This window comes from Acanthaster planci, linkage group LG12, assembly GCF_054643075.1.
Source record: "Acanthaster planci isolate LZ-2023a linkage group LG12, COTS_SCS, whole genome shotgun sequence".
Taxonomy (NCBI): Eukaryota; Metazoa; Echinodermata; class Asteroidea; order Valvatida; family Acanthasteridae; genus Acanthaster; species Acanthaster planci.
In genome coordinates, this window is record NC_141788.1 from 8525431 (window position 1) to 8550307 (window position 24877).

At 41.5% G+C, this 24877-nt stretch overlaps 2 protein-coding genes across 3 annotated transcripts in view; one reads left to right on the plus strand and one right to left on the minus strand.

Moving 5' to 3' along the window:
- LOC110985224 (gamma-aminobutyric acid type B receptor subunit 1-like) overlaps positions 1–24877 on the plus strand; it is a 47353-nt gene that overhangs the window by 300 nt on the left and 22176 nt on the right. Inside the window, exons 1-2 of one of the 2 annotated variants that reach the window (XM_087144254.1) lie at positions 11320–11482; positions 11774–12056. In XM_087144254.1, the coding sequence (XP_087000380.1) occupies positions 11838–12056 (219 nt within the window). In that variant the 5' untranslated portion in view covers positions 11320–11482; positions 11774–11837. Of the gene's footprint in view, positions 1–11319; positions 11483–11773; positions 12057–24877 lie in introns of those variants that run through there. The other variant, XM_022246088.2, reaches the window with a different exon arrangement.
- Positions 47–4439, minus strand: LOC110985225 (uncharacterized). Its single transcript, XM_087144300.1, has 8 exons — positions 4390–4439; positions 3861–3866; positions 3288–3436; positions 2830–2949; positions 2324–2437; positions 1806–1919; positions 1417–1522; positions 47–768 (listed from the first exon to the last, which is right to left on the minus strand). Exons 1-8 carry the CDS (start codon positions 4437–4439, stop codon positions 726–728), a joined length of 702 nt encoding a protein of 233 aa, XP_087000426.1. The 3' UTR covers positions 47–725.

A 24877-nucleotide genomic window follows, 5' to 3' on the forward strand; every position in this document is an offset into this window, starting at 1 on the left:
ATTTTTAAAACTGATCTCTCAAACAGAACTTCTACAGCAACATAAATTCTTTTCGCTCTTTAGCATTTATTCAGCAGCTGCTACTAGTAGGTTGTGAATTGGGAAATATTATTTGGTATACGATTACAAATCTTCCATGCAATTGATTAATCTTCCATGCAATCGATTAATTCAGTAACTGTCGGTCAGACGTTTGAAGCTGTAGCATGCATGCAATAAAAGGTGGTAAATTCTATCAGGAAAGTGAAACTCGCCAAAGCAGATATTGACTTGTAACCTTTTCGTTAACTTAACCTACCCCCCCGACATTTTTCAATATTGCCGAAGTGCATATTTTTCAGAAGTTTAGAGTAACTCTTTGTGGTCATTCTTGCGTAGCGCCTATTTTTTCCGAGACGGGTCAACCAAAAATGTGTACTTTTTCCCACTGTGGTGCTCAGTGCATGCGGATAAGGCACGCATGTAGCCTTGAACTTCAAATAACCGTAACTAACAACAGAATCATGCATATTTGTTGTGTTACTAATTTGCCTCCCGTTTTATCTTTATTTTGAATTGGTAAAGATCAAAGTGTCATTGTTTACTGTCGACAATTAGTAATTATTGGAGCAGGGACACTAAGCGGCTGTCTATTTTCTACGCTTCTGAATAACTGGCATCTTGGTAGACGTGGACTGATCGATTCAGTGGCTAGGGATGTAGGTTTATGCCAACAGCTCAACTGGCTACAACCCAGATGGGTCGGGCGAGGGTTTCGGTGCGTCGTGCCTGAAAGCAAAATAATTGAAGAACCCTGAGGCACAAAAGCAGAACCGAACTATCATAAAGGAAAGGGTTCACGATAGAGTGCGACTCTTGCACAACATAGCCTTTCGAATCGCATCAGGACACAAAGTGCACGTTCAAAAATCTACACAAGCACTTAGGAGCTCTAAGAGTCTTTTGAGAGAGGGGCGCTCGTGAATTGAGTTGGGACTTTTGTGTGAACATGAATAACGTTATATTTTTAAAGTGGCCTTTAAAATACCTTAGTGTCGGTGTGGTAACGCTGGGATAGGCATGAAAAACATGGAGCAAGACAGTATTTAACAGAATTTACTTAGGCATAGCAGTCTTGTGTATATGGTGAAATTACCAAAAGTGATATACTGGCTAATACTAATCAGATTTACCAGCAGAGGAGATGGGTCCTACGAGAGAGTTTGAGACGCTTGGTAGTGGCAGTTAATGTGCTCTTTGGCAGCTCTGGGTATGCGCGCGCAGGTCTGCACAGTATTCGGGGTACGCGCACAACGGTGCAGTGGAAAAGAACTGGCTTGTCTGCCGCCACCACGTAAACGTCTGAAAGTCTCCTATTTATGCTGTCAGCGTGTGCCTACGATCATAACCTTTTCATCTATTATTATGCCTACTCACCCGCCGCAGCATTTGCCGATGTGGCCATCTTGGCAGAAGCACAGGTACTCGTTCTGAAATATGGAAGAGCACGTCCCGGTACCGCACGGCTTCTTAGCACACGGATCTGTCAATGGAAAAGGGGGAACTTATGTATTTCTCACACCGTCTGTACCTTTGAACTTGTATAGTTTCGAAGCTAAGTAGGTCGCAGCTTGCAGTCTTCCTCGTCTACAAGAAATCCACAGAGCCTAACCTTCTCAGGCATTCGGCCGAAAGTTCTGCCCCATGAATGTTAAGATGCCAGTGTGGTACTTTTTCCTACGATCAATGACAGTTATTCACGTGCTTGCACTAAACTTGATGGGTATTTAGTCATAATTTTACCCTTGCTGTGTCTGGCTACTTACTGTATTCGCAGTCTTTGCCATTGACATTAGGTGGGCACACGCAGTACTGGGACTTTCCGAAAACCTTGCATGTTCCGCCGTTCAAGCAAGGATTAACGTCACACTTGTCGTTGCCTGCTCAAAAGTAGATTCACAATATTTCAAACACTTGACTAAGAAAGCATAATTCGGCCAACAAAGACACGGTATCGTAAGGTCTGCATTTACGGTACTGTCACTCATTGAGTCAAAGGTCTGCCATTACGGTCCGTACTGGAAATTTAGGGGTTCATTAAAGCTGAATAATGATCAGATGTGAAGGTTGTTGACACTTTTACGGTCATTGTCAAAACTTGTACTGATCAGATTGGTTCTCCTGACACGTTAAACTTTCAGTGTCATCAGAACCCCTGCTCAAGGGCTGCGTATGAACGTGCAGGAAGGGGCCGCAAAAAAAAAACATTTCGCAAGGGGGTGGTCTGCTGCCACCAAGAGCCCAAGAAAAATACAAAGGAACAAATATAATTGGAGATATTTACGTGTTTCACAGTTGTCACCGTAGTACTCGGGAGTGCAGGAGCAGCTGTATTTGTTGCTGAAGAGGCTCGGGTAACAGGTCCCGCCGTTTTGGCAAGGGTCACCTTTGCAAGGAACTTCATAAAGAATCGCAAAGGAATAGACATTCAGAGAGTTGTCCAAATTAATTTAATGATAATCAACTTTGATTTTTAATAACAACATATAAATAATAAATTACGAATCACTTATCGAGTTCATTTTTAAACATGAAAGGACAAGCGGAAAATGAGCAGTTAATGACATGTAAATGTTAAAAGTGGTAGTGAAAATAGAAAAAAATTATCATTATAACATAAAAGCATTAATAGAAGAAACTGAGATGAAACTATTTGCAGTTAAACAGGCATAAGCCGTTATTAGTACAAGTACATCCCAAAAACTGCAAATATAGGGGGACGAATGTCTAAAAACTAAAAACAAAAACTTTAAAAACTGATTGGTGAAACAAAAAGTCAAAATAACTTACTATTTTCGCAATGTCTGCCGTTGGTGCCGTATGGACAGGAACACGTGTAATTCCGAGAGAGCAGGTTGTTGCTGCACGTTCCCCCATTCTGGCACGGATCATCAGCGTCTTCGCATGGGTCTGCAGTGAGGAATACCGATTATTTTCGTTAATATCAAATAAAGAAAAGTCTTTTTTCAACAACTTGAAGGCATCAATCTGAAAGAAATGGACATTATCTGGTTAGTACTCGGAACGAATTGGTTTGCAGCCTTGCTTCCATGGATCCTATTGGCCCATAATGTCTTATGGGAGACAATTACTGGCAGCATTCGCTGGTACTTGGTAATCCGCGCTTGAATGAAATCATTGTTCCTTTTTTTATAGCTAGGGGGTGTGATCCCTAAATAGACTTTTCAATGTTACGACGCTTAGTTGTTCCATGGCATCAAATTTGTAATTAAAACTGGAATACTTACTGATTTCACATAAGTCTCCATGGATACCTAGTGGGCAGGAGCAGAATGATATAATGAACTTCCTGCAGGTTCCGCCATTTTGACAGGGGTTGTCGTCACAGTTGATGTCAACAGCTACAGTGAGTAAAATAATGGTAATAGCAATTTTACTTACGGCATTTTTGGAAAACAAAACACAGGTAACCTAGGCCCGTCACTGAGGGCTGTGTTTTCTAATTATAGCGTCCCAAGTATGGACATTTGGCAATATTTGGCGAAGTACGGCAACACACATGCATGCAGTTATGTGGGTTGACTACTTTCAACAAGGAATTTATCTGGAGTGCATATTCTTTTGGGACAAATCGTTATGAAAAGACGGTAAAAAATTGGATATTAGGCCCAACTGGGAAATATCATGTGAGATGAAAAAAGCGATAGATCACTTTGTGCGAAACATCGTTGAGGGGCTTGTAGTTTTTTTAAGGCGAGATACTATAGACGGTAAACGTGGGTTTCAGCTATACGTTATATGCGTTAAACTGTGTGCAAAATTAGCTGAACTTGAATATAATGCACTTTGTTTTAACTCACCGTTGACTGCGGCGACAAAGACCAAGACATGAAAATAAAAGTGAGAAACAAAAATGTTCATGTTAGCAACTGAATTTATTTGGCCAAAAGTAGAACTACGTTTCATTTTGACCGTCGATGTTGAGATCATTCTGCAATTCAAAATTTCGTACTGCTATATCCAGTCCCCAAGTTTTAATATGAAGTACAAATACATCACTTCAGATGTGACGTCATGCTTCTGACGTCCCGTATTAGATAACTCAATCGATAGTGCGCACCAGTTAAGAACTATGAATCTATACATGTATTCTGCACCCGAAATGTAAACCTAACACTTCACTGCCTTTGGTACTTTTGAATGTGCATCTTGGATTACCAAAAGGTATCAAAAACGCTCTCATCCTCAATATGGAAGAGTAGCCCACATGTCCTATGGTAAACTATGAGTTGGTCACAATTTGTTTACCAAAGTACTGGAAAATCTGAGAGCTATGGAAGATTATGTAAGCCTGAATCAGTGTGGTGTTGAACACGGAGACATGCGTACTCACCAAGACCGATGAAGCAGAGAGCCAAGAGAACGACGTAGGGCTGCATGGTTGATTGTTGGTGTCACACTGACAAGTGAAGAAGTATCCCAAACCGTGGTTGTTTTATAGCTTCTCCACGTTGTTGCTAAATCGCTAGAAACAGATGCTTCCGCTGAAGGGACTCGGTGAACCTGTTGGTATAATTATCTTAATGGCAATTAAGATTTTTATCTTATAGTCATTATGATTTCAGCTCGCGTTTGGATCAAAACGAAAGTTTAAACAGTGCACGTAGTTAAACTGCAATTAACTGCATTAATTAACAATATCAGCATTACTGTATGTTTTGCTGAGTAATAAACCTGTAAACTTCGCTGTGCGTGATCTAGTTTTATTTCAGCCTAACACCCTTTCTAAAGTTCCATTACGAACTAAAACGAGTTCACAACGTTTTGTCCAAGTGCATTACTCACTTATTTCCACATCATTATCAACCTCAATCATAAATTCATGTTGGTGATTAAAGTAAAATACAGTGCGCGTACATAATTCTATTCACTGCATACAAGTCTGTGCAAGGTTAACGTCCGGCACACTTGATACAGAGGTTTTTAATCATGAATCGACTGCATAATTTCAAATAAGGCATTTAAGAATCGATTACTGTACCCTCTCCGCAAAAATGTGTTAAATGTATATTTTAACAGGTTTTCCCATTTCCTCCTTTGCATGGCAGTGTTTCAGATCGATGATATTCATTTGGGCCTCACGTCAAATAATCCGTCCACAAATTCGGTTGCTCTGTGTTCGGTAGAACCCATCAGTCGCGAACCTCCAGTGTTATCGACCAGTTTGGTAAATATATGCAATATAGCCATTAATTTGCACAAAGTAAACTGTTTTGTCGTATCGAAAGCAGTTATAGTGCCAGACTGTGTAATCAAGTATTTATAGTCAATACAATTGTCTGGGAAATTGAAAGATCTGAGTGTTTGTGGCCGATTTTCACGATTGTGTTGATTCAGCGAGTTAGGTCTATGGATCCTTTATGCCATGGTGGCGTCAAGACAATCGACCATGCCTTGCTCGATCAGCTCTTTCCGCCCGCGGTCAGACGGCAAACGTCGAGAAGTTTATTAGCTGACTGCATCGAGAACAAACCACCTTTTGTTTGCAAAACAAGAGCGGGGCCGGTTGAAAGGCCATGGTTTGATGCTATGCTACTACATACAATCGCGCTTAACTTACTTGGCCACAGCCAAGTAAACTCGGACATGGGCTGAGGGTGCTTCAAAAAATGGTCGCCGTCGTTCAAAATAACAAGTGCAACCGTGCCAGCCATCAATAGCTAGCGGCTGCAACAGCCTTGCATAGACCCCTTATGTCATTTCCAGCCCAAAGCCAGTTAATTCAGATATAACAACTGATCAAGCGTTACGGTGGCCATATAGTGAGACAAATTTTGCAATATTAATAGCGTTGCCGGGGCCTCATTCATGAACCGAAAGTAGGATGAGAACAAGTTTGAGGATACTTCGAGAAAGTCCCGACGAGACTGATTGTGGTTCAGCTGGATGTACACTGAGATTTGGACTTTTATGAAAATAAAAATTATGAAACAAATAGAAAAGCAGTGCACACCCGTTATTTTCAAAGCACTCCAAAGCGAGATTAGCGAGGGCCATGGACATAAATCCCGGGGAGATGGGGTATTTATGCCCCCCCCCCACTTTTTGACGTGGGGACGGGGGACTGTTGAATCATCCCCTACACACTTTTTGATGCCTGAGCGATTAAAGTGGATTTTGAAGAATTTTCAGGATTTCCCAACGACGAAAATGTTTGCAATAACACTAAAAAGGAAAGCAATTTTAAAAGCCATCAATATGCCATTCTGGTGTAAGATTGAGCATGAACTTAATACACATTACAGATGTACCTCTTTATCGCGAACATCGCATCCTATAAAGTGTATATGCATTTCAAAAATTGGGGTGTCAAATTTAACACCCCCGGTGCTGTCAGGGGACTACACCAACACTTTTCAATTGTCTTAAAAATGTTGATGTTATTTGATGTTATTTCTGACACCCTCCAGAGCTTTGTAACACTTTTTGGTGTTTAAAGTAACACCACGGGTGTTAAAGTAACACCCTATGGTGTGGTCATCTGATACCACCAAAATGTCTTTTTGCAGTGTGGTGTTGCACCCCCCCCCCTTTTCAAATTTCCATGGCTGGGCAAGTCATCCCCTACCATTCCCCGTCCCCCCGGCGAGGGTTACCACTTGGCGTATTACACTGCAAAAACGGTGGTACAAATTTAATACCCTCAGTATCGATATTGCTAAACACTACAGACAGATGCCGTTCAGTGGGGATACCGGAGGTGTGAATGTAACACCAATTTGCCTCTACTCTTTTTGCAGCAAAGCCAGCACGAACAAAAGTGCCACAGAAGGATGGCTCTCTACTCAAACCCATTGTAACGAAAAACGTCCATTCCATTTGTGTAAAAGAATTTACTTCAACCCAGGTGCAGCTGCCCGAACAGTATGGAGCCATTTCAATTTTGCGAGCTTTCAAGAAAAGGCTGTTTTTTTACATGTAGGAAACACTGTTATGTTTTGCCGTGACAAGGACATAATACCTTGAGAACTCACGTACACTTTCAATTTAAAGTCCATAACTGAGTCGGCGCACCTGAGACCAACAGGCCTATGTATGGGTGTCGTCGTACTTTATTTGGCACTTGCACTTTTGGATGCAATCGGGTCCAAAAGTGGTACGTTTAAGCCGTTTTGCAGAGGGATGCATTTTCAAAATGGCTACTTCTCCAGGCAGTGAAATTTCCTTCATTTTAGGGGTGGTCTGCGATGGGTGAGAATTTCTCAAAAATTCATCGGTCAACCCACTAAAATTGAAAGGAAAATGAAAGAGGATATGTCGAACGTCTTTTTGCTGTCGCGCTTGGACACCTGTGGGAGTTTTATTTTTTAACTAATTTTGAGATGAAAGGATTTATCAATGGTGTCTTTTGGAATTTATGATGGGTGCACCCCTGAGCAGCACAGGAAAGCACGTACACATAAACGAAATGTGGCTTCGAACGATAGTCCATTCATAAGGTCAGCATGATTCAGGCAATATCGCCGGCTGAATCGCAGGCTACTACGTTTACACTGGATCCTGCAAGGGGGATCGAAGAGACAGAGCTACAGACGTCATGCATATTACAAAATCTAGACTCGCAATGTCTTTGTACAGACTGAAGCTGCCAGCGGCCGTTACGTATGTTCATGCCCCCTCACTTACATGGTGCGCATGCGTACGGAATCCCACTACAGCCAGAAGCCAGTAATATGGCTTTTGACTTGGGCAGGAGGACCCCAAAAGTAATAAATCAACGTCAGGCTCAGATATAGTTGCTTTCCCCTCATTTCCATACAGATTAGAATTTAAACACTCAAAGTCCCTTTTGCTAACTTGCACAAGATAAAAATCCATTTTCTGCCGGTTTTTTTTGCCCGTCTTTATCACGTACCTCCCAAAGCAACAGAGTCCAAAGTTGGTGGTGAAGCTAACATTTTAGAGGGGATTTTTTTCTATTTCGTCGGGTTTTCCCTGACATTTCTGTACTTGTGAATGGTGAGGAATATCATGAACACTCTAATGAGTCATGTGAGAAGGAATCCGTATGAATGAGAACAGGAAGTTTTTGTGTTTGCCTTTTAGTCGGTAAATTTGACGTCATTGTACTGTACGTATTATTGCCGTGCAGTAAAAGTCAACTCGTATACCGAAACGCACTGGCATCTAGGTGTGTGTGGGTGTACTTGTATACCATGCCCAAAATCTGGACATCTCATTTTTGACCGCTGAAAAAGTTGAAAGTGGTAACTACTCGGTAAAGGCGATAATTGCATGGTGCTTGAAGTATCAAACATGTAGATGTGTTCACTTTTGCATTTCATTTGTTTGAAACCTTCTTGGTATTACACATGTAGGCCTATGCGTACTCGGACCCTGAATTTGACTCAGACTCGGCTCAGTACGTGCTTTGGACTCGGATTGGTCTCCAGTGTACTAGTATTCGGCCTAGGACTCGGCATCTAAAGTGCTAGGAGTACCGATGACTCGACTCCAATACCGAATAGTAATTCCCCAGTGAGAGAGAGATAGTAACTCGCCACAGGGAGATGGTAAATCTCTTTTGCAAGTGGACACACCCCCGTAACTTAATAATGGCTGGGAAGCCTTTTTTGTTTTCGGCATTGTAAGACGGACGTCGGTGGCGTCAATGAACCCTGTGTTCTGATTGATGGCATTACGTTGAAGTCCGTGATCTGAGCCCGGAAAGAGGATCGAATCAGATCCGGGTCCGACCCCGGGCTGAATTGCAACCTTACTAAAGACTTTGCAAATAAAATGGCTGTTCAATATGCGTACAGTCGAGTGTTCATATACTAGCTAGTTTGTTTCCAACAGTTGTAACACTTCTGTCGCAACTGACTACACGCAAGCGATACGAATATCGGAAGCCCTATCGATCCACGCGACACCCTGACATAAATAATTATACATGAAAGGTTTTTATACTTCTCGGGAGAAGAGCCCCGCTGGTTTCCTTCGACTTCAAGAACATGTGAGGGAAGGAAAAGTTTCATTTTGCAATAGTCGGGAGGGTTTTATAGCTTTTCAGATCATTGTTCCCTTGGTACATTTTTCGGCGGACTGCCCTTGCTTGATGTCGCTAGGCTTATGCGTTTATGCGCATGCGTGCATACATATGAAGCGGAAACAAACTCCCCTTCCAAGTCACTACATGGCACGCCGCTACGGTATCATTCACACTATTTTACTGTTCGTCGACTCGCATCCAGCTCACTTCCTGTCACAATTATTAGAAGCGGATGAAGGGATGCAAAGTGTCCCTCAACTTTCCGCTGTTTTCAAGTACGTTATTCTCAACAGCTCTGGGGTTTTACTCAAGATGTGAGAGCTTACCACAAAGCCAAACAAAACAACGGACCCTATAAGAGGTAAAATATTTATCCAAATAAACGTTTGACGTCATAAAGAGACGTCTACACAACAAGGCGAAAGATTCGCTGTGGAGCTTCAATAACATGAGCGAATTTCGAGGAACTGTGGGCGCTGCTCGACGGTTATGACTGTGCACTCTGGGGAACTTACGTCCGTCGCGTTTGTTGTTGCAAAGGAAATTCGATGTTTTTTTTTTTTAAATACCGGTACAGAAGTACGAAACACAGCCCAGTGCAGCATTGTTGTCCGGGTATTTTCGCAGGGGAAATATTCTGTGATTGAAGAGGTAATGAACAATCAGGAGTTCCGGCCTCGACAGATATTTTGGGAAATGTCTGGGGATAAAATGAAGAAATAAAATGGATGCTTTCCTGGACATGTAGCGACAGCGACCACAAAGGAGGAAAGGGAAGAAACGAAGCATTTTCGTTTCTCTTTCTGGTAATTTTTATGTTTATTTCCGTTTCAAGGATGGCACTCTAGCTGAGTCAATTCATCGAAGATCGTTTTTTAACAATCGAACAATAAAAAGAGGCGAAGAAAACACAGTGCATACAACTTATTACCGTCAAAAAAATAACTGAAGAGACATTTCATCAACTTCATCGAGGAAAGGACTTAAACTATAAAAATTCGTTATTGTTAACTTTTGGAAGACAGTTTCGAACACGATACGCAAAGCCTATTTTCCATGTACTTTTGTTTGGGGATTTGAATGCATAGAAACGATTCATTGAAAAATAATTTCTAATGTTGTTATCAACACTGTTTGCAATTTTTCTGTACATTTACATATTATCTTATCTTATGTCAATTGTTATTACAAATGTCATGTTAATGTACGGAGGCTCATTTTATTCATGAACAGATTTTTATTGGTGGATTTACGAGGACGTTGTTTTCTGACTAAAACAATTATATTTGTGGAAGAAACGCAACCGAGGTTGAACTGGGCTGCTTACAAGGCTGAGGGGGGCTACCTACGCTTTTCGTTGGTGATTACATTGACACGTTTGGTTTCATTTAAAAAAACATATTTGTTTTGGCAGGCCTTAATTTTTGGCACTCAAGATGACATAGAATAAAAAATTTTCTCCACAAAAACATCGCCATTTACTTACAATAACAGGAAACACGAGAAAAATGGCAAAACAAGAAAGTGGTTTTATGCACCCAAGTCAATAAACTTTATGTGAATCCGTGTTTCAGAGGAAAATTGTACATTTACAGAGCTTTTTACAGAGTTCTGTTGCAACACACAAAACCACTGCACAGTCACAAAGTGCGTCCGTTACAAAGATTCTCCATTAAAATTACTGATACGTTTCACACCAAACGCACTGTAGCACAACACAATTTTAACAGTGTATATGAAATAGCAATCTATATTCATGTTCTCTTCAGGGTATTTGTACATTACGAGAGCTTAACCGTGGATTTCCTTGCCTTTGTTAATAATTCGAAATCGTACAATTATCCTAAGGCGGTCTGTCGTCATGACAAAAGTTGAAAATCACCTTTCCTGCGCGCGCGGTTGGCATCGACGATTTCAAGTTCTATAAGCCTGAGGGTTTTGTTTAATCGAGTTTTTGGTGGCTTGAGCGCGTACAAAAAGATGATGCGCTGTGCTGTGTGCAAGCTCTACACGGAACGATCCCGAAATTAAGAAAATAAGGTGTCAGAGGTCTGGCTTACAATGAAACCTTTATATATCAAATATATACATATATTTTTTAGGTTTGCTTGTGTTCATAGACAACAGAAAAATATGAAAGAATGGATTTAAAAAGTCGGATTAGCACGTGGCCCTTGGGCTATACAGTTCTACCCCCCACATGGAATAGCCGATGAATTTTAGAAATTAAGAAAATAACTTGTTTAAGCAAAGCGGTGCAGTATGTTCGAGGAAGCCACTTCGGGCCTACCTGCGGTTTCAGTAGCTCGTGTTTTGCGTCATTTGTTACGAGGAAAAGACATCTAAACGTTTTATGCAAAAGCACCTCTAGTGGAATAGGGAGATCCAGAGTGAAATTTTTGTTAAACCGTCGAACGAACAAGGCACCAGGTCAAATAATCAGTGACGTCATTCTCCAATCCCCTCAGGAAAAAGAAAAGTCACCCGACGTTTTGCGCAAACGCGGCTTCGGTTTAGCCTACAGTCAATCAGTATATTAATATGTAACGACATTGTCATATCGCTGCACGTACTAAGTCATTGTCATTTAGCATTGCATGGGGTAAAACGTCTGTCCATTCTCATTTGAACACTGCCTGTCCCGACTGCTGCGCCAAAACAATAGGCGTCCGTTCATGAAAGCCTCGTACTAACGCGTGCCATTGTTTTCTTTCCGAATAGGTCGTCTGACGCAGAAGAATCGCCGTGTCCTGAATCAATCACTGTGTCGGCACAAGAAAAAAAAATGGATTTCCTGTGCAAGTTGGGAGCCTTGGCGCTCCTCCTGTGCGGGGGCCTCCGTCTGGGTTTGACCACCAAGACGCCCCTGCCGGTTATGGCCCTCAGCCCCGGTGGGTCTTGGATCGGCTTTGACAAGTCCATGGAACTCGCAGTTCACGATATCAACCAGCAAGAAGACATACTGGCCGACTACGAGCTGCAGTTGTATATAAACCACACGAACGTAAGTTGCCCTCAGTATTTTCTCTGCCTTTTTTGTTTTCCGGTCATGTGCAGCTTGTTATCTGCCGGTTGGAAGCAATTATTTTTGCAATGTTCGAGGTACATTATAATATTTCCCAAGCCTACGAAAATCTTTGGAAAGACGACAAATGGGAAATGTCTCTAAAAGTGAGCAGATTGGGCTCCCAAAATAATCACTCAATACCCACGGAATCGATCAGGCAGAGGCTGCCCAGAATGTGGTCAGAAACCATGTCATTAAGGTGAATGACTGAAAGTAGGGCCCAAGGCTAATATACAGAAATGAGAGGGCCTGGACACAGAATAAAAAGCAGTCACACTTTCACTCCGGCAGCTAGGAGGTATGGACATAATTTTTTGCTAGTGATTCTCACAAAATGGGGACACGACAACACGAAGCGACTGTCGATAATCGAGGGGACGCCCACGGATCCGCTGTGTACTCTGTTGTATTCACTTTACCAAAAGGGCGCTAAATTATCGCTTCAAGTCAGGTACTTAACCATTTGGTACCAAGTGTGCAAACTGTTATATGACATAAAAGGACTTTCAGTCCCACTTGCCGTCCATATTCCCACAGAAACACCGAATTTGCTTCTTAAACCGGGGCCGAATTCATAGCGCTGCTTAAGCGAAAATTTGTTAAAGCGTGAAAAAACCTTGCTTGACAAATGAAGTTACCAGCCAAATTTTCTTTTGATGTATATTGCTTTAGAATGGTATTTGCATGTCTTTCGGTTAGCATGACAATCACATAAAGTTTGAGCTAGTAACCTTTGTTTAAGCAAGGCTTTTTTCGTGCTTAAGCATTCTGTGCTTAAGCAGCTCTATGACATTTAACCACGTTTTGTAGATCACGCACCATAATGTGCTCAAACCTGAGGTGTGCTAGTTCAAATTCACTCAGGTACCTCAAGAGTGAACAATCACACGAAGCATTACATATTTAAAAAAAAAATGGAAGCCACAGCAAGTAATTCACAGGTCGGTAATCTGTTAAGTAACTCAGTTGAGTGCATAAAGTGTGCCCAAGCACGTGTTAACCTTCAAATACTAGGCAAGGAACAGTGTTGTATCCGAGACCTTGTTGTCCGAAACCAAGATCGAGACCGACACCAAGGCATACGAGACCAAGACCGAGACCTACTCCTTCAAGACCAAGACCAGGACTTCGAGACCGTGACTTTTGCCGGTCGAGGCCGAGACCGAGACCACGACATCCGAGACCGAGACCAACCATAAACCAATGTTTAGTTTTTACCAAAAGGTAAATAGGGACAAACATATGGCAGTACAATTAAGTACAAAAGAAATAAAATGAATACATTAGCATAAACACAAACACACAAATAAGTCAAATATTTGTTATGTACCACATACAAGACGGAATGAAAGCACTTTCACACGTGCACGCAATTCATAGTGTGCGTACACACACAGACTGGTTCCCGTCCCGGCCCTACCTTCAGCAGGAGACTACGTAGATAACGGGGACCAGTCTAGTGTGCGAATTCCGCTACTCACAACCTCATCTCCATGGTGTCAAGCAGCATAGCTACTCTGGATTGGAAATTAAGTAACAACTTGGGACAAGGTTGCATCATGCTGCATTGACTAGTCTTCATTCCAGCATCGATTCCATTGTTTATTAATGAAATCTGAAAATTACTGTGTTGTATTTATATCAGTGAATGAAGATTCAACTCGAGCAGAGGTAATTTTGCCTTTTGCAACCGCGTGCATGCGTGTTAGCTAGATGCGCATTTTGTTATGGTCTCGACTGGTCTCGAGGGGGAGACCCGAGACTATGACATCCGAGACCGTTGCTTTCGAGACCGAGACCGGCCCTCCCAAGATCGATACTTTGACAGGGAGAGAGCGAGACCGCAAAAAGGGTTTCGAGAGGGTCTGGAGACCAAAACCAGGTCCTGAGACCTACAACACTGGTTAGGAACCCTTAAAATGATATCATTCTATAACTGTCACTTAGTTAAGGTGCCATACATGTATACAGTCACATGAAGTAGGCCTACAATATATCGAATATTAACTTGAAAGCGCATTGCGAGGGAGCAAATGCACCTCAGGTATCAAACTTACCATCAATCACAATTTAGGTGGCCATATTGCTACTTGCACACTCCATGTGCAGCAAGAGCAGGTGCATGAACTGGGAGCAGGTACTTCAGGTACCACTTTACGCTCATGGGGTGTTACGCTTCAAACTCGTAATATCACTTCACGTGCGACGCAAGCATTTCATGTGTGAATATCTTGGTACTCGAAAACTTCATGTGCGGCAGATGCATGTTCAAGTGCGTACAGGTACATGAGGTAGAAGTTATTTCACTGCTTAGGTAACAAACTAATGCCAAAAGGACATGGAGTGCGTACTTCAAATATTTATCACAACCTCAAGTACACTTTAACACCTCAGGTGCAGCAACTGCATACAGGTGCATGCATGTAGGTGCGTGCATACAGGTGCGTGCATACAGGTGTGTGAAGCGGGAGCAGTTGCACTTCTGGTACTTATGCTTCAAGCATGTGAAGTAGTTTCATGCTTGAAACATTCAGTATCACTTACACACCACAAGTGCAGCAGGTTAAACATGTGCCTATAGGCTTAAGTGCATGAAGTGGGTTCTGTTTTTTTTACAGTGCACGTTTTTATCCATTCCATGTTACATTCGTCATCCTCTTGCACTCGGTATCCTTCCCGACTTCGTTAATGGTGTCGGCCAGAAGCACAGGATTATGATGCATACAGTAAGTCAGCTTGAAGACAGAAGAACATCAATCAAGTGTTCCAGATATTCAAAATGTTTTGAGTATGCTCACGCTGCAATTATTTCTGCGCGTATTTTATTTCAAAGCCCGTATGACTCCCCTTTCAAAGCGCACCTCACGAAGAACGTTGATAAATTTGGCCTTTACTGACAATATTTGATATGTATAGCTTCTGCATCATGTTCTACATGTCTCGTACGCCGATGATTTCTTTATTTATTATTTCATCGAATTCATTTTATATAGTATAGTGTGGGTTTTCCCGGCCAATTTCGGAAAATGCGTAAATGAATTAGTAAGAGCGACATTCGTTTTCGACCGAAATGGAACAAATATTCAAATAAAAATTCCATTTCTGTGAGGGTGCATTCAGTCGTATAAATTCAGCGTTCGCAAAATATGTAGGCGATTTAGCCTGTGTATCTTTTTAGGTATGCCTGGACAAGAACTAGATCTGTGTACTAACAGTAGTTACATTCTTAGAAGTGTTTAGTTGATTGGTTAATGCTTGAATATTCGTGACTGAAGTAAACCGTTCTTGCTGTCATTGGAAACTACCAACTATTGCAGAAAACCTATTAACACCGACGCTGAGGGAGCCTTCCTTCTTGTGCTGCGTTTTAATCATACAAACCTTATTTAAATTTCACAGTTTAAACAGTTACTATAAACATTCATGAGTAATATGACGTTTATTACTGGTATCGTGATTTGTCTACGGTAACCTTTTATATTCTTATCAAATTGAACGTGTATTTTGCAATTTTAAATTACAGCAAATGAAAATTAATACTCTCTCACGAATGGTGACGGTAAAAGACAGCTTTTCAGCAAATAGGAATGCACGTTTTGTTGTAATTAGCAGCGGATACGTTAATCCGAAATCCCAGTCACGTATTTGTAACCTCCTTAAAGAAACGTAATGCACATTCATGTATTTGAAGGGTGCAAAACAGAGCCGAATGCTTGTTATTGCAAAAAGAAACCAGGTTTTAAGTCGTTTTCAAAATATACGCTTAATTGAAATTTTATTTGACAAATTATATTCTCTGAAATTGACCAGGAAAACCTATATTATTTGTGTGCCTATTCAACATGGTACATAACACAGCTAAGGAACTAATCCTTTTCGTCTGCAGTCCTAGATTACATGTATCATATACAACGCTTGGGCCTTTCCTGATATGATCATTAAAGGGCGTTTGGGTTTGTTTGAATTTTCTCACTTTCTTGTCTAGCAAGTTTCAAAACACGTTGGAGTTCAGTATAGGCCTACATGATTTGCAGCATTTCATTCTCGTGACACTGCTTCCTTGATAATGTAATAACATTGGCGAAATGGTTTTATAGGCTGTTGGCAATGCTGAGTTTTTTTACAAACATGTCTTTGGACTGTTTTTTTTTTACAACAGTTCTGAAAAAAAAATTTTTTTCGTGTGTGAGGTGAAGGCAATATTTCGTCACCGACACCACAAACTGACACACACCCGCAAGTGGGTGTCAGTTCGTGAAAACCACCCTTTCACCAATTTCGGTTTCACGAACTGAAACCTGGTAGTGCATGCGCACATTTGAACTGACGCGAAATAGACAGATTTTCTTTTTTACGAACTGACACCCCTGTATAGACAATGCATGGCGGAAAAAATGCTTTGAATAGTTTAGCATGAATTTATTCCATGTGTATCCCAGTTGCTTTGGACAAAAAATTATGAAAAGTCGTTTTAGCTAGTGAAATTAAGATCGGTATCACTTTGTGAAAACGAATATGCAGGGAGTTCACCAGTTCGTGAACACGAAAATACTGGATTCTCTGGAATGCGCACAAAACGAGATCACCTCGCACACGCCTAGGCGCCAGCTCCTGGTGTCGGTGACGATTTTGTCAACATTTTTAACCGGCCCGGATGAACAGGGCACTTTTGCAAGTTTTGATAACATTGTGCTGGAATTATCTTGCTGCAAAGTTCCTTTTTCGAGAAAAATATCGTCACGCACCGATCGTTTTGGAAAACAACTCGAACGAAAGAAGGGTTAAAGAGAAAGTAATATTGACCACACATTTTAGTGTCGAATTATGGGGCACCCAAACCATTGCTTAGACACGTCCTCAACAATTTGTTAGCTTGAGTAAGATGTTGTCAAGTGTCAGAGACAATGTCAATATCGTCTGCTTTGTCTACGTATCTTGGCTTACGATTGGCTGAAACAACATCTGGTTAGCCACTAGTACAAATGCAAAATGATAATGATAATTATTCAGCAAGTATTAAAAGTCATTAGAATACTACTACTCAATACTCAATAGAAATGCGACCCCCTTTAACAGTAATAGGGGCAATGTACGGTCCACCGAGGATGCATATTACTTTGGCCGCCTATATGATGGAAATACTATTCAAGATTTACGGGATGTTTAGAGTTTAAGAATACTTCGATAAGACTTAGTACTGGGGAGAATGCAGGGAATGTATTAGTTATTACCCTCATACATCCTCTCCAAAAGAGCAAAAACAACTCTAAAAAGGATGAAAACCACTCTTAAACCACTCTTAAAGAGTCGTCTGGAGAGTTGGTTTTTCACTGTTTTACATTAAGAGACGTCATTATTATGGACGTCCCTAGATGTGAAAGTCCAAACTTTCTTAAGGTTTTGGCGACTGTAAAATGCTGAAGTTTTGCGAGAAAGCACGATTTCCCGTTTCTATCGCTGAACTGATTAGATTTGATGGTGGGAAGTGTGCATTTGAAGGTCTGCTACATAAAAGATCGTGGACGAGAATCAAAATTCAAAGTGTCAATCGCTGTTTCATGCACGAAATCATGTTTTCGCTGGGTCAACAAAAAGTATAGTTAAAGGTAGTAATTGAATTTCAATTAGTGCCCAGCTTAAATTGAGACATACCGTGTGACACATCGCATTTTTTTAATTTGGAGGCAATCTTTCTAACTTTTAATTTGATTTCGACTCATTCAGAATATCCATCGGCTGCGAGGAAAGTTACGCTTGGAAAAAGCTAGATAAAGCACACACCGGCTCTCGTCCGCATCTGACGGGCACCAAATTTTCAAAGCAGCGCAAAATCGCCTGCCCTTCCATGTTTATTTTTGTGCTGTAACTAATTCAATCATGGCCTTTGTACAATAATTCAAGGAAACGATAACCTGCAGTTTCTTTCTCTTTCCTATTCAACGACCTGCAGGCCAGATGGCAGGTCAAAATTAGGGTTGGCCTTGTCAGGTAACCAGCGACACTGTCAACTACCGTTATAATTTTATTCTATTGACTACGTTACGAAATGCACTACGGACAGCAAAATGGAAAATCAGATTGTCCCAGAACGCAGATGGAAGCATTTTCAACTCTGTAACTATCAATCGATGTTATGGAGAAAAGAGTTGATAGGGTTTGACTTGACTTCTGCCAATCGTTTAATGCAGGCTAAATTAATGAGAGAAAAGAGAAGTAGAATTTATTACTGTGTCAACAAAAGAATCATAAAAATGGATGTATGTTTATACAGGAGATTATTTGAGTTTCTAACAAGAAAATAATTATTTGTGATCCTTTATAAGCACGTCAGTGTGGCCGGTAGTACGTGCCGTTTGCTTTGAAATAATAATAAGAGATGAAAAAGTAATAAGAAATAGAAGCGGTCGCCAAAAATTAACTGGTGATTGGATTTCATAAATCTACCTTTTCCTTGGTCTCCAGGCTCACGCATGATGAAAATGTTTTTCTGTGTAATTCAGGGAGATGAAGCGATACTGGATACTGACTCAAAGTGCAGGAGTTCCGGCACGCTGCTCCCTCGGGCCAAGGAAACGTCCTTCTGACGACAAAGAGATTTTTTGAGTGTGCCTGTGCGCCATCTTTTGGCTGAGGTTTTTAACACAGAGTCGATGAGATTATGTACTTCGACCGAGGTCTGCACTGCCTATTTTCACCCAGAAATAGCCAGGGGCATTATTGCAAGCATTTCCGGTGTACATGTCTTGATGACAGCATGCAGCCCAGTAGCTCTTAGCATGCACATCCCAATCACCGCGTGACTTGAGCAGAAATGAAATGTACTTCAATGGATGGCGTTATTTAATAGCCATAGGCATTTTTCCAAGCATTTTTCGATTTGTCCTGATGAGTGAACATGCAGTCCAGTATCACAATCACAGTGTAATTGAAATGAAATGAAATGCAAATTTCAAGTAACGAATTATTTAATTTAATAAATTATGTTTGAATTGCATTGATCGCTCTTTTCCTCAAGAGACTAACACATCCGTTCCTCTTCCTCAAAACTTCGAAATGAAGCAGACTTGATATTCGAAGTATCTTGTCGCTGGCAATAAAACATTGCCCTTAAAATCGATTTATATTTGCCTTATGAAATAAAGCAACATGAGATTTTACCCATTTTTCATGTCAGTCGTATATGAAAACTGGTTTGGTGGGTACATGTAGCATAATCTGCGACCTTTAATTGATCAGCAATGTACTTTTTGAATAGTAAATCGTCAGCCCGTCCAGGCTTCAAAACAGAATGGGCAGAGTGATTTGGACGAACCCTTTCCATACCCGCACAAGGTTTGTGCACGGGACTAGGGGAAGTGTAATTCAATTCTATGTAGTATTAATTGCAATGCCAACCCCCTTGGCCCAAGCAAGGTTAACTTTATTAGTGCCTCGCATATGTCATCGACCGGGCCCGCTAGTTCGACGTCTGCAATTTGCCAAAGTGCCAGAGCCCGCAATTTCTAAAGTCGCTCCCCGCATGTGAATAGCTTCGTTGGCGGTTCTAACGAAACGAAGGTAATGAACATCAAAGAGGTTTACAGGTACTCTCGCTTTTTCAAACCTTTCTGTGAGACAAGAATCAACCAGTGACTTGAATTTGTGCTGGAAACTGGGGGAAAAGATCGTGGGGGATGAAGTACCCGGCCATACATGACATTCAGATGCCGAATGATATTCAGAGGCTGGTTTCTCATTGGAAGGGAACGCTGATGCTTTGGAACACAGGCCTACATCTAATTCTTGCCGAAGGCCCGTCCTCCTCGGCCGATTCTCAGACTCTTGAAACGTCCAGCTATAGTCAGTCCTTTCTTCGTCGTAGTTGCATTTTTTCCAACTAGTGGCCGCTAAAGCTATCGCTGTTTGTCATCGAAAGCCAAAAAAATAATTCGTGAAGTGGTACAAAGACACCAATATACACAGCATTACCAACTCCAAGTGGGGCAAATGCATCGTTCTTAGGTAAAATTTGGATTTTGTGGAAACTTTGACCACCAATGGTCTGTCTGCTTGTGCTGATTATACGTATCTCTCGGCGGTCGCCATCTTCGATGTCCGCCTGCCTCTGAAGCGAATAATTATTGTACACATCTTTGCTGTGTGATGCGTTTAATGGCCAAACAAATCAAAGTCGAATATTCTCAGTGGTACGGTACAATCTCAAAGGGTCTCAAGGACACAGACTTCAAAACGTTTTGCATTTTGAAATCTGACGTTTTCGCCAACCCTTTAGTTGCTTTCACTCCATCCGGTCATTAAATCATGGTGAAATCCATCCGGTCATTAAATCATGGTGAAATCCATCTTTAAGCGGTGGCGACAACCGTCACGAACTCAGCATCGCGAGATTTTTTTTTACAAAGCCTCTCAAAGGTTGGTCGTGCTGATCGACCAGTCTCGTCCCATTTGACATTTTGAAGTCCACCTGAGTCGATTTGGACACTTTTTTCTCAATGTTCACGGATATGAACCACCGAAATCGATTTCTATGTATCCTCGTGACTGTTTAAACGTTTCAAACCAAAATACAAACATGTTGATTTCCTCACAGGTACCACTCACGCAGAAAGCTGCTTCGCTGCAAATTTGATTGAATGCAGGATGGACGGCACAGAGAAATGTAATATTATTAATTTATCAATAGCAAACTGAAAACCATGATACCGTGCAGTCCGTGGCATCAGAATACCCATACAAGTTAATTCACGCGGATGTATCGTCTGCGATTTTGGAGTACAGATTTTCATATGTTATTGATAATTTTCTAGGATCTTGCCTTTTAATAAGCTTTCCAATGAGACATCAGTCGAAAAACCTGGTGGACGATAAATAATCATGTAATGTAATTAATTTTATTTCTCACGAAGAGCGTGCAGCTCCTAATCGAAACGAGAAGGCAGACGGGAGCTACTTTCCCCATGCGTTTTTGTGACTGAGCGGTTAATGAAGAGTAATTTCAACACAACACATCGCCAGCTTGTGCGGTGTTAGCAATGTGGAGAGCGACCGGGAGCCAATCCTAGCGCCGCGCGCACATTTCGCGTGGCTGGGATCGGAAAAGTCGAAAAATGCGTAATGTGCAATCGACGTACTAGCTGGCACGTCTCCAGATATTGGTAGTTACAAGATTTTGCTGAGGACTTTTTGAGCTGTCGTGCGCTGTAATAACACAGCACTAAAAGGCACTTTTTAAACCGCATGCAATGTTTAACCAAAATTTTTTTTTCGTTGCTGAACATCATATTCCTTAAAAGTCGCTCGGAAAAGAAAAATCGATGTTTTAAAAAAAATGGACAACCCCGAGATAACGAGTAATTAAAACAGACTTTCTAAAGCCAAACTCACGCTGCCACAATCTTGGCCCCGGAAGCTTCCGATTTGCAAAGTGTTGTCAAAGCTTGGCAAAGCGTTGTGGACGAAATAATGCATGACGACATCTGCGTCAATCGCGGAGAACCTTGAGAGGGGCTACGAATGTTTTTAGCATGTTCGAAACCATTTTCATAACATCTTGCAGTCCTAAGGCAATCGTAATTTTATCTGGTATATTTTACAGCCACCGTTCAGACATGTTTGGCTTTCCCTTAATCGTGTCTGCATCCTATGGCGATTAAGTACCACTACTCGTTTTGATACGTTTTGCTTGAAAGGTGATGAATCTTCATCAATCTTTTTGCAATCGCACGTGCAACGAGGATAATGTGGGCGATTCACAATAGCGCTCCACCAAGAGTTTGCAACACGTTGGCCAATCGTAAGGCGCAAACTTTGTCGACCCTTTCTAAACGCGCATTGGGTCGACCAATTTCGCGCATTGTGATTGGCCAAGGAGTTGCAAACTCTTGGTGGCGCACTATTGTGAAACGGCCGTATTGTCTCTTGTACAGTATTATCATACGGTTGAAGTATTCCTGAATCCAACGGAGTGGAACCATACCGTATACATCGTAGAAAACTGTGCGAGGTCGTACCATATGTTGGTATGAATCTGCTTCATACTTGTGCAAATGTTCTCGATGTTTTGTATCCTCACCGTAAATTAACCTTCAGTATCTGTCAGAAGTTGCAATCGGGCCCGGTATTCCAGATTCGTCACAATGAACACACCTACGGTTAACTAGGGGCTACCGACGCCAGAAATCGTGAGCTAGCCTTTAGCGGGCACTTTCATTCAGTGATCAGTATTATTGTGTTAAAAACAATGGTGATGTACCTTGTCTTTAGAAGAAACTTTCGACACATTTAATCTTTTAATATGCCTGTGCTTTGCATGCATTGTTAGTTGTCGCACTTAAGTACAGACTATACTGTGTGTTGGCTTGTTTAGCCTGGTCTCCATATCAACGTACGTAAGACAAGCAAATAGCAACGCGACCAAGACACAAACTACAACGCGGACGTATGGAAACATGCCAAACGGAGGTGTCGCCGACAACGCAGACAAAGGCAAACCAGCCCGCGAACGATCGGCTTTCTGCCACGAGTACCCATAACCGGCATGCAGCGATATCTTCTCGCTTAGTTTCACGAATTGTGCCCATTTTCTTCTTAATGGTTAAATATTACACAATTACGATCAACTAAATGGCTGACCATCAGTGAAAGGCATCAAACTGAAGTGAAGGTACACGAGGCGGTACAGTCAATCTAAAAGGGTATTTTCAGCAAAAAGAAATCATGGAGTTGTGGACGCCGTTTTGTTCCAATTTTTGGGCGGAATGGCGTCATGCACCGTCTTCACTTCGTCTATCTGCGTCAATATTAAAGTCTTGTCGACCGTCTGCGTTACAAACGACCATATGGAAACCAGGCTTTAAGGTAATGTTAATTCAGATGGGTCGTAGACTCGGAGGGAGATGGATTCTGCGTTATTTTGGTATTGATTTCAGCATTCCAGGCAAAGCAGAGATGGAATTCTCCATTAAAGTACCAGTAATACTGATTTCATCGTGGGTTCATTTTCATGGACCGGCTGAAATAATGATTCAGTGAAGTCTACGTGACCAATGAGCAAAATGACTGGCTTTAATACAAGATGATTTTACCGCAACGGTTCATACCAATTCAAACGTAAGCATATCGAGACATAGGCTATAAGTAAGTTTCCCTCCAGTTCTGTAAAGGATATCATGTGAAATCATGATTCTGAAGTTTCGGATATAAAAAAGCATATAAAAAGGTGCCCCTTTCCTTATTTTTCTTGATCGTGTTAACCAGAAGGCTTGGCGGTACATTAAAAAGGGTTTTTACCCCTCGTATCGGAACCAAGAAGTAGAGTCGATTTGTAATGACAATTCCAGAATCGGAGACGGCAGACAATCTAAATTATGCACCAGACGTAATTTGTAAACCACCTGTTTGGGTATCATGTTACATGGGAAAAAAAGTTGACTTATTTACGGGCGTTGTCAGTTAAGGATCAGGAACAATGAGCAGGCGTGCGCCCTTTGTTCTGTCTGGTTGACAAAGAGGCTGCACTGGCATTGAAGGTTTCCAAAACGCATTGTAATGAATGACGCCCCCAACTCAACATTAAAAATGAAAAGGTCGGAACTTACAGTGAGGTTTTTTTACAGTGATTTTTGTTTGTCAACTGATACTCCTTGTTGGAAAATGAAGCGCCGTCGTAACCCTTGATTTCTGGGGTTTTTTCAGATTCTGTACTTTTTTTTTCTTTTCCCATGGTATCATATATATCACCCAGTGCATATTATCCCCTCTGCTGTGAGCTCGCTCAATGCCAATGCAACGAGGTACTTTAGTGAGCAGCCGTGATCATCTTCTGAAAAGACTTCCTGTGCTTTGTCAACGATTGTTATCAACATATGTAGCCCCGTTTCCTCCAGGGCACCACAATAAAGCCATAAAAGAAGAGGACTCTCAACATTGCTGTTTGTATGGGGGGTGATCAAATGTGCTTGCGTAACTGGGTTATCTTTTGCTTTTACCAAAATCAGCCCCATTGTTCTTTGACCAAGGTCTTCCTGAGGCAAATATTTTTCTCATCCTCCGAACCAATCCAAGAAATAAGACCTTCGTACAGGGCGTCCAGCTTCTTTGTTTTCGACGGGCAAAAATTCTTTTCATGTTTCTGTCCCCGCAAAGAAGAAGTGTTTGGAATGTACAACTTCTCCGTTGTTGCTTACGAATGGCTTTCATCCCAGAATTTTTTTCCCGTTACTTGAGAGATGACTTGTAACTCTGGCACTATTGGAAGCTCTCTTAGGCCTGATTTGTGGCCTTGCGGATAGCATTTGCTACGGAAGCGTATATAGGACACGATTGAAAAACAAATTGGGCCTGTTATTTAACCTGGGCGGATAAGTATTTCGCCCTGGTGGATTTAGTATTTCGCCCGGGCGAAATAGCAGGCCTTAATTTTTTTCCAGTCATGTCCTGTATACGCTTCCGTAATTTGCTGACGCGCCATAGGTGTTTTTTTTTCTTCACGGGAAAATCAGTGCTTCCGTGGTATGTCGTTAACTCTCTCAATTGAAATTAACTTGGGCATTAGAAAGTTGGAAGTTGGCAAGATGGATTAGTTTTCAGAAGCGATGAGTGCTCGCTTTGGTAACAAATTGTCCGAGGATCAGACTGGCTGAGAATGGTTGAATCAGCATGAATTCATGTGGGACCACAACAAGACTCCAATTGCAATACATGTACGTGTTTTTTTTCTAGAGATGTAAGTCTTGCTTATGGTTAAAAAATGTTTGAAC